Source organism: Pelodiscus sinensis, chromosome 28, assembly GCF_052426305.1.
Source record: "Pelodiscus sinensis isolate ZL-2025 chromosome 28, ASM5242630v1, whole genome shotgun sequence".
Lineage (NCBI taxonomy): Eukaryota > Metazoa > Chordata > Testudines > Trionychidae > Pelodiscus > Pelodiscus sinensis.
In genome coordinates this window covers 6,369,662-6,384,039 of record NC_143079.1, presented here as the reverse complement: position 1 = coordinate 6,384,039, position 14,378 = coordinate 6,369,662, and the positions used below count along the sequence as shown (strand labels likewise).

At 47.8% G+C, this 14,378-nt stretch overlaps 1 protein-coding gene across 2 annotated transcripts in view; it reads right to left on the bottom strand.

The window, feature by feature from the left end:
* The window catches only part of PIWIL2 (piwi like RNA-mediated gene silencing 2), a 41,333-nt gene that overhangs the window by 14,337 nt on the left and 12,618 nt on the right, over window positions 1–14,378 (bottom strand). For both annotated transcript variants that reach the window (XM_075910751.2, XM_075910750.2), the window contains exons 9-18: window positions 13,180–13,260; window positions 11,721–11,834; window positions 10,983–11,171; window positions 10,636–10,720; window positions 9,793–9,882; window positions 7,177–7,317; window positions 5,508–5,621; window positions 4,603–4,791; window positions 1,626–1,727; window positions 409–528 (exon numbers count right to left, since the gene is read on the bottom strand). In XM_075910751.2, the coding sequence (XP_075766866.2) occupies window positions 409–528; window positions 1,626–1,727; window positions 4,603–4,791; window positions 5,508–5,621; window positions 7,177–7,317; window positions 9,793–9,882; window positions 10,636–10,720; window positions 10,983–11,171; window positions 11,721–11,834; window positions 13,180–13,260 (1,225 nt within the window). The remainder of the gene's footprint in view (window positions 1–408; window positions 529–1,625; window positions 1,728–4,602; window positions 4,792–5,507; window positions 5,622–7,176; window positions 7,318–9,792; window positions 9,883–10,635; window positions 10,721–10,982; window positions 11,172–11,720; window positions 11,835–13,179; window positions 13,261–14,378) is intronic.

Here is a 14,378-nt window from a genome sequence, read left to right as displayed (position 1 = left end):
CAAGTACGCCCGGATGGAGGGAAGTGCTACCGCACTCATTTTACAGACAGGTAATGGAGACACAGGCAGAGTTAGCACCCACACAAGAGGTCTGTACAGGGTTAGGAATACCCATGCTTTGAGTATTAGGCTAGCGTGCTGATGGCCTATAAGAGGCAGGTTGAGGGAAAGGCGTACGTTCCCCGGGAAAGAGGCAGGAAGGTGGATAGCTACCAGAGAGGCTGAACACCCCTTTCGCACTATGGACTATTCCTTGTCTATTCGATCTAGGACGAATTAATATTTGCGCATGCTTGTGGCAGGCGTGTGTGGAAAGGAACCCAAGGACGCAGGAGCGGTCACAGATGAGAGCCCTGCACCTACAGTCAAGGTGCCTCTCTTGAGGGAAAGAACTTCTGCCTGGCTTACCAATGGGATGTCCACTCCCCAGAGCTCCCCACCTAACTTGCAATTAATCTGCAGCAGAATTTTCTGTGCGATGCTCCTTAACTTGATTGGCTGGGACACGATGGTTCGAACGTTGATGACCTGCAGCAATGGGAAATATTAAAAAACCCCACAAAACCCTTAACTCCAGCGAAGTTTTTAAGATGGCAAAAGCAGGGTCTATTTTTCCTCACCCCAGACTGCATTCCTACTATACGCCAATCATAAACGTAACAGATTGTGCATGCATATTACAAGGCGTCCTTCTATACCACTTTAACAGCTGTTAAGTTTCTCCATTAGTATTTTATTTCTTCGCTTTTCCCCAAATCTCATTAAGTTTAACAAGAAGTAAAAGTTTGTATCTGTTAAAGCCTGTCTAACCAAATTCTGATCCCTGGATCTGCAAGTGTAATTCTAATTATGTCGAGAGTTTTGAATGTGCATTTAAGGGCAGAATTTGGACTTTGCTTAACAAAAGAGACACAGATGCACTGAACACAAAACCTGATGCCCATCCAGCCCTTCACCCCCCATTTCAACTAAAGCTGGCAAGTATTTATAAGAGACCTCAGTCTTATATAAAAGAACGGGTAGTCCTGTGGCACCTTAGAGACCAACTAAAATACAGAGAATCATAGGCTTTGATGGGTAAAACCCACTTCATCAGACGAATGGGAGTGGAAATACAAGAAACCAAGAGATAGATATATATAACAGAAGAAAAAGTACCTGTCAATTGTGCCCCATACATAGCTTTTGATGTGAAAACACAGATGCTAAAGGCAGGAGAAATTGGCTTGGTAACATGCCAGCCAATTAACCTCTTTGCTCAAGCCCAGGGTAACGGTGTTCAATTGGAAGATGAATTCCAGTTCTGCAGACTGTTTAGCGGTATGCAGTAAAATCATGTGGCTTATTCACGGTCCCCTTAAGAGTCAGGTGAAATGACGATGATTTTGTGTTACTGTAGGGCTTGGTTTATTTTTAAACGTGGCCAGATGAGCGTGCCTGCTCTGTTCCTTCGAGAGGTACGTTAACTCCAGAGAGAAACGTGCTGAGAAGCCTCAAATGTAGACGAGGATGAAGTGGGAAGTATTTTGTGGTCTCATTCCCGGTTAGAACTTGGAGTATGGAATCCCGTCTCCACCATCCCAACCGGTCCCAAGAAGGTCACTGCGATGTTATCGCTGACTCACCTGAGAGGGTACCGGCAACTGCACACAGCACAGCTTTTTAATGGCGCCATACAAGTCATCTCTGGTCCCGGTGATGATACAGACCACCATCTGTATCTTACCCTTCAGGAAATAAGTGCAGAGTCAGGTGTTAGCATCGCAGATTTTGCTGGTTGCTCACTGACTTCGCTCTGCCTTTGCAGTGGAATGAATGCAGCCCTCCCTGAGTAGCACTGTGGTGAAGGAAAACACACAATCCTGTCTAATAGAGCAGCAGCCACGAGCAGTACCACAGGGATCTGTCAGAATGAGCAGAATCCTCGCTAGCAGCCTATTCCTATAGCTATGCCAATATTCTTAAACATCGATTCGGGACAGTTAGACCTTCAGCATAAGAACTCTGGGCCTCAATCGTTCTTGGGCCTCCCCAGCTCCCTCTGCCTGGAGGGAGGCCTGGATTTGGGAGCCCAGGTCTTCAGCAACAGCCCCATGAACCGTGTAACCCCAATGTTCCTTTCTAGTATCTAAGCCCTTCGCTGATGGGCTGGCATCCAGCCGCCATGACATGAACAACAGCAATTAAAGCAAACCTCGTGCCTCATTTAACTGAGATAACAAGCAGCCAGGCGTTGATAGCTGCATGTTGTGAAAGATCCCATGGCACAGAAAGCTGGAAAATAATTGTTCCACAAATAACCAACGTAAACAGGCGAGCCCTTATCGCCAGGGCAGTGCAGAGGAGCATTACAAGTGCAACATCTGCATTAGATCCCAGGGACAGGATGTGGGCAGGTAGCAAAGTCTCTCAAGACCTCTGCTGATCAAGCGTCTATCTTCAAACACCACAAGCAACGTGCCGCACTGGATAGCTGTTAATATATTAATTCAAGATAAACTACTGAGAGGCTGCAGTTGGAGAGCAGAGCCAAGGCCATCCTGAGGGGAGCCCAGGCCAAACCCCACACCAGGCGTGGGACCTACCCTGCCCCAAACCCCACCCCTGCTCCCCCAAGCAATGCAGCCTGGATTACAGGGGGCCTGGTGCAGCTGCAACAGGAATCACACCCCCATACTCACCACATGGGCGGCAGGAGCTGGAGCAGCCCTGCAGCCTGCTCCACCCCGCTGCCCTCAGTTTCTCCGTGTCGACGGGCAGTGGAGAGCCCTGGAGCCAGAGCGTTCGGCTTCTTGCTGCCACAGAGAAGCCCATGCGCAGCAAGCCGGGAGAGGGTGACAAAGTGGAGTGGTGCAGGCTGCTGGGGCACTCCGGTTCCTGCCACCCATGTGCTGAATAAAGGGGGGGGCACCTCTACTGCCCCCTCCCCATGCCAGCCCTGTAATCCCCCTGGTCCCTTCTATTCATAGGATAGTTGGTATGGCCGCCATGAGGCCCCCCACAAAAGGCAGGGCCTGGGATAGCCACCCCAATTCGCCCTATGGGTGGGACAGCTCTGAGTAGAGCAACTCCACATGCAAGTCTCACACAACAGTCCACAAAGGGGAGACAGCAGCCGAGGGGGCTAAGGAGGTCTGTTCCCCACACACAGGGCCTATATAGCCCTGCAGAGATTTCCTGCTCCCCTGATTTGTATTTAGGGCATACCTGAGTCGGATGCCTTCGTGATGCTGCGAGACTGAAATAGGACCATTTACATTCTCGATTTGCCACTCAATCGATTTCAACTAGTCTTAAAGCATGTCATAGAAGGGGTCTATGGAAAGGTTACGATTTACTAAATAAGATTATCCAGTTTAAATCCGTATCTCACCCATGCAGGAGTTACCCTAGGGACAGCCTCAAGGTAGCAGACATTAGGGATGAGAAGGTTTAACCAGTTTAAGGGTGAGGCTTACCAGGTAAGGTTAAGTGACGGGGACTGCCAGGGCAGTCCCTGCCGAGGGGGGAGGGGAGAGGGAGGGATGCCCTGGCCCATTGCAGGCAGGAGGTGCTCTAGTATCCAGCTAATTAAAATCATGGCAGACCACAGATGTTGCTGGACCGGAAAGTGCTGGACTAGAGAGGTTCAACCCACACCCTTCTCTGGACATTCCAGCCATTCAGTTAACAAAAGTCTTTTCAGAGAGGTTAACTCTTGAAACCTAACCCTAATTGTGTTGCCTAGAAGGGTTAAAACCAAAGATAGTGGGTCCTAGAGAGTCTCCAGAAATGCTAGGGAAGCAGGCAGTTAGTTAACAGGAGGCCAGGACAGCCAATGGAAACAGGAGTATAGGCTTCTGAATCAGAAGCAGTGACCTTTCTGTTCCTGTCTGTGTGGGACCAGAGCAGAGCTGGACAGACATGAATTAAGCCTGGAAGCTAGGCAAGGACATCTAGCAGCATCCATGCCTAGGGAAGGACTAAATCTTGAATCTACAGATATGTGAGTCGGACAGGGACTGTTTAGTCAGACGCAATCAGGTTATTTTCTATATTTTGGACTTTTGTGCTAAGCACATGAGCCCCTTATACTGTAAACTGAATCCCCGGGAAGTATTCCTCCCCCCCCCCAGGTGGTCTATAATAGCTAGCAACAAAATAACGTCACCAAGTGTATTTTCTGTTGTTAATAATTAAAAAAAAGACAACCACCCTTTTAAAGAACATGATCTGATTCCGGTGTCCTAGAAGGCAGGAGGTCTGTGTGTACGTGCCTAAGACCGCAAGCCATACTAGTAGGATAAATTAGTTTTCCGAGCGCTCTCCAAAAGGAAGGGTTAAAGAGATTGAGTGTACCTCACAGGAAGGAACTCCCAAACGAGTCCAAGTTCTCAAAGAGGATTTTTTTGCTTTTGGGTGGTGGTGGCAAAACCAAGCCAACGCCAAAGAACCTGTGACCTTGGGGAGTTTCTAAACAGAAGCCTTTAGAGGCAGAATATTTTAGAGTCAAGTGCAGGCTCCCACCTTCTGCACTCGAAGTGCCAGAGTGGGGAACAGCCTTGATCTCTTTTAAATAGGAGTACCCAGACCCTATTCACTCTGTCCCTCCCTCCCTCTTACCTCAGTGCCCAAGATGGACTTGATAGTCCTAGCATAGGTCTCTGTTCGATCATCCTTCAATTCCACCCAGGCAGGCTGGCTTAACTTCATGCCAATGGGGCCAGAGACTTTCTCCAGCACGTTGACCAACTCGCGTGCTTGGTCCACGGCCCGTTTTGGATAAAACAATGCCCAATAATACATGGGAATCTAGGAGCAGAACCAGACAGCCAACATTATCACAGAGCTCATATGAGCGGAGACGGTGGTGATTTCACCAGAAACGTTTTACCAAGCCAACAATAAACCCTCATTACCCACCCTCTGAAATAGATGCATTTTGGTTTTACAGACAAGGAAACCATGGCCCAGAGAAATTCAGTGGGGCACCCAAAGTCAAAGGAAGAGCTGGGAAAGGATACAGAAGACCCACTGATGGAACACTTCTTTCCTTCACCTCCTGCCAAAATTTGAGGCAACACAGCCAGAAAGCAGACAAATGTACATCTGCACCACAGAGTGCACTTCCACAAGTCTTGCTCTCCTGTTGCACTTTAATCTACACAAGCTTGGGAGGAAAATTTAAAAAAAAAGTTACAATAAGTGATAAAAAAAGATTCTGAATTCTAGTTCCAGATGAAACACTTCCAAACCTCCCCTAACAGAACGCGTCCATCAGCAAGCACATTCTGAGGAAAGACTTTTCCCACCAGGTTTGATAGATCTAGTGCTTTGGAAAAAATCTAACTTCTTGTCCAGCAAGGACTGAAGCAGTCCAGGTACCAGTACAGCTTGTGCCTTCCCTAAATTAGAAATCAAAGGGGCGCTTAAAAAAAAAAAAAACAACAACAACCACCCCCAGCTGAACAGGCTGCTCCACTTTCCTGGTATTGGGAAGCAACCTGTCTGTCTGCAGCGGACTTTACCGTAGAGATGGCAGCTTCTCTCATTATTTCTTTGGTCCAGTTTAGATCCTCAGAAGTCATTAAAGAGCTGTTCCGCAGATATATTCTTTCCAAAGGGAGAATGCGCCCTTGTGTCTGAAGAGAATAAGAGACAAGCACACACAACTGTTTACACACACACTGCAAAGATACCGGGAAATGGTGCTCAAGTCCCATCTGCCACCTGTCCCCTCTGCCTTTTTAGCATGTGAGCTCTCTTCAGGCAAGTGCCAACTCAAAAGGGAAAAGGAGACTTTTCTCCCCACTGTTCTTCTGATGCAGGCTATGTAAATAGCATCAACTGACCTACATGCTGTGAGTGTGTGTCTAAACTGTGCCTTCATGCTGAACAAGGAATTCTTTTTAGTTTCTTGGTTTTGATTTTTTTTTTTTTTTTTACAAAAAGAGCCAAGTGTACTGCCATAGGGAAGAAACATTCATATTAAAGGTTTTAAGGTTGAAACTAATTGCACAGAAGTCAGGACAGCCAGAATTGAAGGATTTTACTTTTGTTTTTACACTCTGGCCCTTATGTGGAAGCATTCCAAGAGGATCTCTTATCCCACCATTTAAACACACTTTGTGTTACGATAGAAAGAGGGCAATAAACGGTGCAGTTTGGTTTTCAGCTATATGCAAAGTTGCTGGAGAACAGGGTCCAGTCAAAGTCAAGGAATTGACAGAGCACTTGAATGTGCCATATGGTGACCTCTACAAGGGTCTTTTCCATCTCCGTCAATGGGAGGACATTGTCTATGAATAAAAAAAAAAAAACTCAGCACATTCTGTAGTGCGCTATTGGCAGGTTTCCAGTAGGTGCAGCAGGAAGCCAGACAATTGTTTGTTGTGGCTGTAGGAGAAGATAGCACGGGGACCAAATGCCACATGGTCCTCTAGGCACTGCGGTACACGTGGCCATAAAAGGATAGGCCAGATCGCCACCAGTCAAAACTGGTTCTGATCTCGTGCTCAGTGGAATTCACACATGCTCTTATTAAGTCACTGCTATGGATGGATAAGATCTGCAGGGTTTGCTCTGAAGAGGAAAGATATTACAGAGCCATACAGTATCAGGGTCACTAGGTGCAGGAAGTAACTACTCCCCTTAGGGTATGTCTACATAGCAGCATTATTTCAAAATAACAGTCTGCATCTACACAGCCGACAGTTATTTCGAAATAGTGTCAAAATACTGTCAAGCTGGAGGACTTCTTACTCTGACTCCTGTAACCCTCCTTGTAGGAGGAGCAAGGGAAGTCGGAGGACGAGGGCTCTATTTCGAAATCAGTACTGTGTAGATGCTCCCCATTTCGAAATAAACAACACAATTAACGTAGCTCAAGTTGCGAAGCTAATTTCGAGTGAAGTCCTGCTGCGTAGACGCACCCTTAAAGAATCCCAAGAGGTGACAATGCTTTGCATGTCAATGACACTCTGAAGAGTGCTTACACAAGGACAGTCTCAAATAAAAACCCTTCCCCAATGAAGTAACATCATCATTTTATAGATGGGGAAAATAGACAGCAAGGTTCAAGTAACTCATCCCATGCCAGAGCAAATCAGTGGCACGGTCTGGAAGAGACTAGAACAGCCCTGTTCCCCCGTGCTCCAAGCTCTAGACAATACTAGTGTAGGACAGGAAATCTCTTACCCTATACACGTCCTTGTCCAAACATAAGCCCCACTGTGACATTTCCCTGCTGGCAGCTTTGTTCTCCTCAATCCTGTGCAGCAGATTTCTCAGAGATGCATGGTGCTGCTTCGGGCTCAAGTTGATCTGACTGGTTAGATCCTGGAGGGCATGGGTAAGACAGCAGAAGCCACATGGGAGAACGTCAGTATCCTGAGGCGGAATTGGAGCGATATCCAACCTTTACTTGTATACGCAATCAATCATTTTCAGGGTGAACAGCAAGGGGCCCTATGGCACCTTGAAGGCTAACAATCATTTGGGCACAAGTTTTTGTAGTCTAGAGCCCACGAAACCTTATGCTCAAATAAACGTGTTAGTCTTTAAGGTGTCAGAGGCACTGTTCCCTGTAAGCTGAGCACTTGGATGGACACTCGGGAGAGATTCAAATGCCGCCTAGCTGATTAGCAAAGCACCCACGACTAGGCTTTTTGTTTCTATGGGTGGTGCACATTCACATGTGCCTCTGACGCACATAAAACTTTACTGCACACGCAGATGGAAAAAAATCCACACACGAAAGGAAAAGATTAGAGGGAACACTGTCCACGGGACTCCTTGTCGTCACTGAATACTACCATGGCCACCCACCCACACACCCACACCCACCCACCACCCCCCCCCACACACACCGTACTATATAAGCAAACGCGGACAGTGATATAACAAAAAATCCAAGTACTGATCCAGTTGTTCCCAGGTAACTCCTTAGAGCAAAGGAGGAAGGACACAGATTACTGAATCCCATTTATTTGGAGCCTCATTACACTACATTTAGGGATTTGCTTACCTAAGCCAGGTCTACACTAGACCTGGAAAAGTCAGGTTAAAGAATCAGCCCCAGCTATATAAAATACATAGATGAGTGGGCTTCCCTTAATCATAGAATCATAGGACTGGAAGGGACCTCAAGAGGTCATCGAGTCCAGCCCCCCGCCCTCAAGGCAGGACCAAGCTCCGTCTACACCATCCCTGACAGATGTCTATCTAACCTGTTCTTAAATATCTCCAGAGAGGGAGATTCCACCACCTCCCTTGGCAATTTATTCCAATATTTGACCACCCTGACAGTTAGGAATTTTTTCCTAATGTCCAATCTAAACCTCCCCTGCTGCACTTTAAGCCCATTACTCCTTGTCCTGTCCTCAGAAACCAAGAGGAACAAATTTTCTCCTTCCTCCTTGTAACACCCTTTTAGATATTTGAAAACCGCTATCATGTCCCCCCTTAATCTTCTTTTTTCCAAACTAAACAAGCCCAGTTCATGAAGCCTGGCATCATAGGTCATGTTCTCTAGACCTTTAATCATTCTTGTCGCTCTTCTCTGTACCCTTTCCAATTTCTCCACATCTTTCTTGAAATGTGGCACCCAGAACTGGACACAGTACTCCAGCTGAGGCCTAACCAGTGCAGAGTAGAGCGGCAGAATGACTTCACGAGTTTTGCTTACAACACACCTGTTGATACAACCTAGAATCATATTTGCTTTTTTTGCAGCAGCATCACACTGTTGACTCATATTCAACCTGTGGTCCACTATGACCCCTAGTTTGGCCAAGTTTGGCGCCGTCTTTACGGAGGGAGGCCAACAGGAGCAAACGCTCCCATCAGCTTCCCTTCCTCCTTGCAACTGCAAAGAGTACCGGTGCCACCCTTGGCATTTGAGTTAGCGGGTCTTAAGTAGACCCACTAAGGCGAGCGCCAGAAGACTGATCTCCGGCACCACAAGGAGAGACGTGGACCCAGATGTGAATACTAATGAGTTACCAAGTACCTAGGTTCCTTACATTTATAGGCAACTAGAAGATTTACCCAGTGTTGCTCTGGTCCTTGACTCAATTGTTGTTTTTTGGAAAATAAAATGAAAAATGTCCAGGCTTCTTTGAACTATCGCTCTGGGGTGGGGCTCGGGATGAGGGGTTTTATAAGATGCGATCATATTCTGGGCAGATCCTGTTCTCCTGGCACAACCAAAGCCTGCTCTTGCTCCAAGTTATGATAAGAGGAAACTGCCTACCAGATTTGGTGGTCCTAGAGCTCTCACTGTTTAGAAGTTCTTGGCTCTCTCAAATATGCAGTGATTATAGGGCACTGCAAGCTCTTCAAACTTCCCTGTCCTGTATAGCTCGACCTCAACCCTAGGCTTCTAGCTAACCCATACCCACTCCCCAGCTACAGAATTACCTCCAATCCCCTCTGTCAAAATAAACCCATAACCCTGCCAAGGCCTGGCCAAACATCAACCTCAGGGCTCAGCCTAAGAGCTCGATGTTTGGGCTAGGGCGAAACACTGGAGGAAGAACAGGTCTGAGAAGACCAATAGCTGTGAAGTTTAATCCTCACAACTGGGCCATTCCAGCAACCCACTGTACTCCTTCCACTGGGAAGACAGAAATCAGTCAATCTGAATGTTATTGCGAGAGACGTGTAGCGCGATCCGGTCCAGTGAACTGGATCTTAGATCCACCTCCTGCGCACCAGTTTGCAAGTCTTGGGAGAGGGAGCAGAGGACATAAGCAAAGAGAAACATCTGCTCAGGGGGGCTCAAGACCTGCCCTGCGGCGGCAATGCTCCAACCTTCATGGCTCTGAAGTCCTTCCTCATCTTCTCAGGGATCCCGGTCATGTAGGAGAGCTCGGGCAGCAGCAGAATCTCACCCCTCTGAAGCTGAAGGGAAACGGGAGCCAGGACATATTAACAGACTGCCAGCTGGGTTCTTCCCAGCCATGCTGGGCACATGAAAGATGCAACCAGCCCTTGAAACCGCTTAAAAAAGGGGGGAAGCTTGAACTGCCAAAAAGAGAGACTGGAATCAGAAACAGCATGGGGCTGTTTCTGTCACTACTGGTATCCCAGTTACTTTTGACGGGGCTCAAAAGGGCACCTGAGGAGGCATTCTGCATGGCCTCATTGGTTCCTTCCCAGCGAACACTCGCGACCTTATGACTTTGTCGAGTTGCAAAGCAATTTGCTTCTGGCCATGGGAAGGGCCCGCACCAAGTGCAACCGACCCTGAACACCGGGCGGTTGAAAGAAGCCACGGAAGAGCGGCAGGCGGAGAGCCGGCTGGCTGAGAGGACTGGCAACGAGGCGTTTTCAGCACAGCGACCAACGCTGCCTTATCAAACAGGTTGGATGGTTAGATGGGAGGACCTGGGGGAGGGAGTGTCTAAGATGCCACCACATTGGGCACTAAATGCCCTCAGCAGAGAGGTCAAAGGCCGGTTAGGACAAGGGGACAGAATCCCTCTGCCACCTAGAAGTGGCCCCTTCCAGGGCAGGATTATGGCACGTGGACTACAAGGGAAGCTGTTGCCTTTGAGCAGACAGCTTCACAAACCAAGGCTGCCAGCTGTTCACTGGGAATCGAGTGCTGAAAAATCCCACTACCCAGGCTTTCCAGCTGCAAAACCGACTCACCTTCCCTTGGGGAGTCTGCTTTTCCCTGGGTCTATGGATCAGCAGCGGCTGGTCCGCCTCCCTGACGGTTATCCCATAATTTTTGCTGAAAAAGAAGTCAGGGAAGATTTTTTTAAAGCAGCACTTTCCTCATCCCAGGGCAACCAGCTCAGCTCCCGGCTTGCGGAAGAGACTCTCATACAAAACTAGAGAAGAGAAACTCAGGGCTCGGACTACATCTGCATTAAAGTTAAAGTACGGGCAATGTTCCAGAATGGAGCCCAAGCTAAGCCTGGCTGTTGAACGTTGGTTGCCCATCAGATTTCTTCTTCTTCCCGCACCACCTCCCTCGGTACAGAAGCGTCTACCTGTAATAGTCCAGGAAGGTGATCTCTGTCCCATCTGACATGGTGAAACTGTCCTTCGGCGTCTTGTTCCAGTCAATGTCATCAATAAGGTACGTGTGATTATTATACCGGGTAATGACGATATTGCCAATTACATACTTGGTGCACTCGTCCTGAAAGTTGTCACTGCTCTGCTGGTAGATTGCATTCCTTTGTGGAGAGGGATGGATAAAAGCCCTCAGATTTCAGCCACCTTCTTACACAAGGAAGAACTACAATTATAAGATTCCCTAGGTCAAAGTGGGCAATAATTTTCAAAGGGGGCACCCAGAAGGGGCGGAGCCATGAAACTTCCATACTCCCCAGACCTGGGGCGGGGGAGCAGCAGGGTGTTCATAGGCCGGATCAAACTGCTTGACGGGCTGGATCCGGCCCACAGAGGCTCTCTTGCCCACCCCTGCCCTAGGTCGTGGATAAATTGCACTAACGAGACAGCATGGGGGAATCTTGCATTATCTGTGCTGTAACTGCTCTGCAGTGAAAGAAAAGATTCAAACAACAATGCTTAGACTCCCCACTCAGTTGCACTTCCCTGAAGCTTTGTGGTGGTTCAGAGGATAACGCTATGGGATCACCACATTCCCCCTTTCAGAGAACTACTCCTCATGGCACACTTACGGAAACAGCAGTTCTCTGTAAGCCCCATCCCTGTTTCCTGAGCCCACTAGAGGTTTAATTCTCACATCTTCTCTTACTCACATGACATCCAGGACAGAGTCATTTCGGATAACCTTGTGGGAGACGTCTGCCAACAGGAAGAGACCTCCATCTGTCCTCCGGATGCTGGCTGAGTAACCTGGCCAGATCTGCAACCTGTGGGAAAGCAGATTGCCTGTGTATCGGCGTGCTCATCCAAAACTCCAGTATCTGAGCTGTTCTGCCAGTGAAACTGTACAGCAAACACAAGGCAAGCGTGGCACAGGGAATACATTTAACACAGCCAGCAGCTAGAATCTCAGCTAATGTTTCTGAACCGCATGTCAGATTTTTTCAGGTTACAACGACCAAACTGGCACCTCAGAATTCAGACAAGGCACATGACAAAGGGCTGAGTTTCTAGAATGGAGGTGCACAGGTACAATGGCGAGAGGCCTATACACGCAAATCAATAGCACAAGCTGACCCCTGAGATCTCAAGATCCAAAAGCACCAACTAGGCCTGGAGCCATTCGCTCAGAGGCAGCATCAGCCTCAAACCTCTGCGAGTGGTTTAGCCGCTAGTAAGAGACAGACGCCATTATCCTGGCTTATGCGCCCTGAAGGAGGATAGAGATTAACGAAGGGTTCTGCATGGCACGACTGCCGTGGGACTTGCCTTTTGCTCACAAGGAGCTGGGAGACAAAATGTGAGTCAACCACCACTCTTCTCACTTTGTCCGCTGGCTTCTTTTTGCTTGCACAGACAGTGCACTTAGCCGCAGGGACCATATTTACCTCGAAATCTGTAGTCTTCGGACCATCATTACAACAGAGCCCCAATCCTGGCTGAAGCCTCTGTGTACTACCACGGTGTAGGGATGCTACATTTCGCTTAATCAGCTAATCGAATAGTCGATGCAATTTGCTTCGACTATTCGATAGGGCACCTCCACCTTTGAAGTGTAGCAACAGCTGGGGCCGGTTGGGGGACTCAAACCGTCCCCGTGCTCCCCGCAGCATTAGGAAGTGGCAGTGTTGCATGGAGTCCAGGGTCAGCTGGGGACTCAGCTGCCGCTTTGAGGTACCACCTCCTCTTCCTCCCGCCCTTGCTGCCTCTATCAGAAAGAGGGAGCAAAGGGGTGGAACGACTCGTCGTTCACATCCCTGCCACAGTGCGAATAATCATCTGTTAATGGCTTGGGAGCCAGTAGCAGAGAGATTTTCTCTTTGTCCTGGTGGAACATAACGGACTGGACATTTCCAAAGTCCAGCATCCTCCCCTTGCCAGGTTAATTGGCAGGATCAAGCCAAGGTCTTCTCCTACCCAACCCATTCCGGCCAGCAGCCCACAACTACAGGGCTTACTCTCCGCAAAACAGGCCGTTAGAATGTGAAACATTTGCACACCACCAGCAGCTTGTTTAGACTAACATATTGAAAGGACAGGCTCATCTCCCTCAGCACTGCAAGATGCCTGGAGATCATGCCAATAAGCACAGAGACAAATAATAGTACTAACCTATACTGCTGCAGCACTGTAGGATTGGTGGGGTCATAGAAATTTCTCCCAACAAGTTTCAAATCTAACATTCTCATCACCCTAGAATAGAAAAGCAGGGTAATTACAAGATTCAGGGGGCGGGGGCAGATAAATGTCACCATTAAAGTTGCATTGCATCGCTCACACCGTTAGGGAGACACTACAAAATAGTTTTTAAGAATCTGATCTGTGAGGTGCTTCATACCCTCAACATACAACAGAGCCAATACGAATGGAGAAAACTCAGCATTTTGTAGGATTGGCTCCTCTGTGCACTAAAAAAGGAAAGTAATAGTCTGCTAGGAGAAAGACCATCTAAGGTACGTGCCCTTTTCCCTTTTGACGCATGACAGCTGAAACAGGTTTCAACTTGATTTTAAACTTTTTCCTCCTGGTTTGTTTTTCTAGCTTAATATCCCGGGAATGCCATCTCTCCTGTTTTTGTTGAAGTTCCCAGACCTCAGCTGAGGACACGGGGAGGGGAGAGTTGCTGAATCTTGAACAGTTCTTTCCTACAGCAAGTTTGTCGGTGTTTGAGTTAAACTAAGTGTCAACAACAACAAGAAATTTAAGAACAGAGATTAGGATCCATCTCTCCATTGCTCTGGTTCAGGTCTCATTTCCTGCTGTACCATAATCTAAGAGTTCTCTAGTTACCCACAGAAGACAGAGCAGTAAAGCAGAACAGTTCCGTAAAGACTGAGCACACAAGGCCTGAATTTCCAATATAAAATCTTTTCCGAAAACAAAAATAAACAAACTTCAGGCTTTTATCAGAAAGCAAACAAAGCATTCCCTTCTCCAAGAACCCCCCCAAAAAACATTTCCCCTCCCTTTGCAGGTCCCCTTTTAGAATTGCTTGTGCACAGAAAAACTAGCCTTTTAAGTCATTGTATTCATTTGTTTAAACACTATCAGATTAGTCTGTACGTTTGTGGATCTACCACCACCTGAGATTAAATATCTCTCTCTCTCATAGAACTGGAAGGGACCTTGAGAGGTCATCGAGTCCAGTCCCCTGCCCTCACAGCAGGACCAAGCCCCATCCCGGACAGATTTGCCCCAGATCCCTAAATGGCCTCCTCAAGGATTGACCTCAAATTGAAACCATTTCAAAATCTAATCTACATTTCACCAATAAACTGCCTTTTACTTGTGCATTTCTCACAACCAGGGCA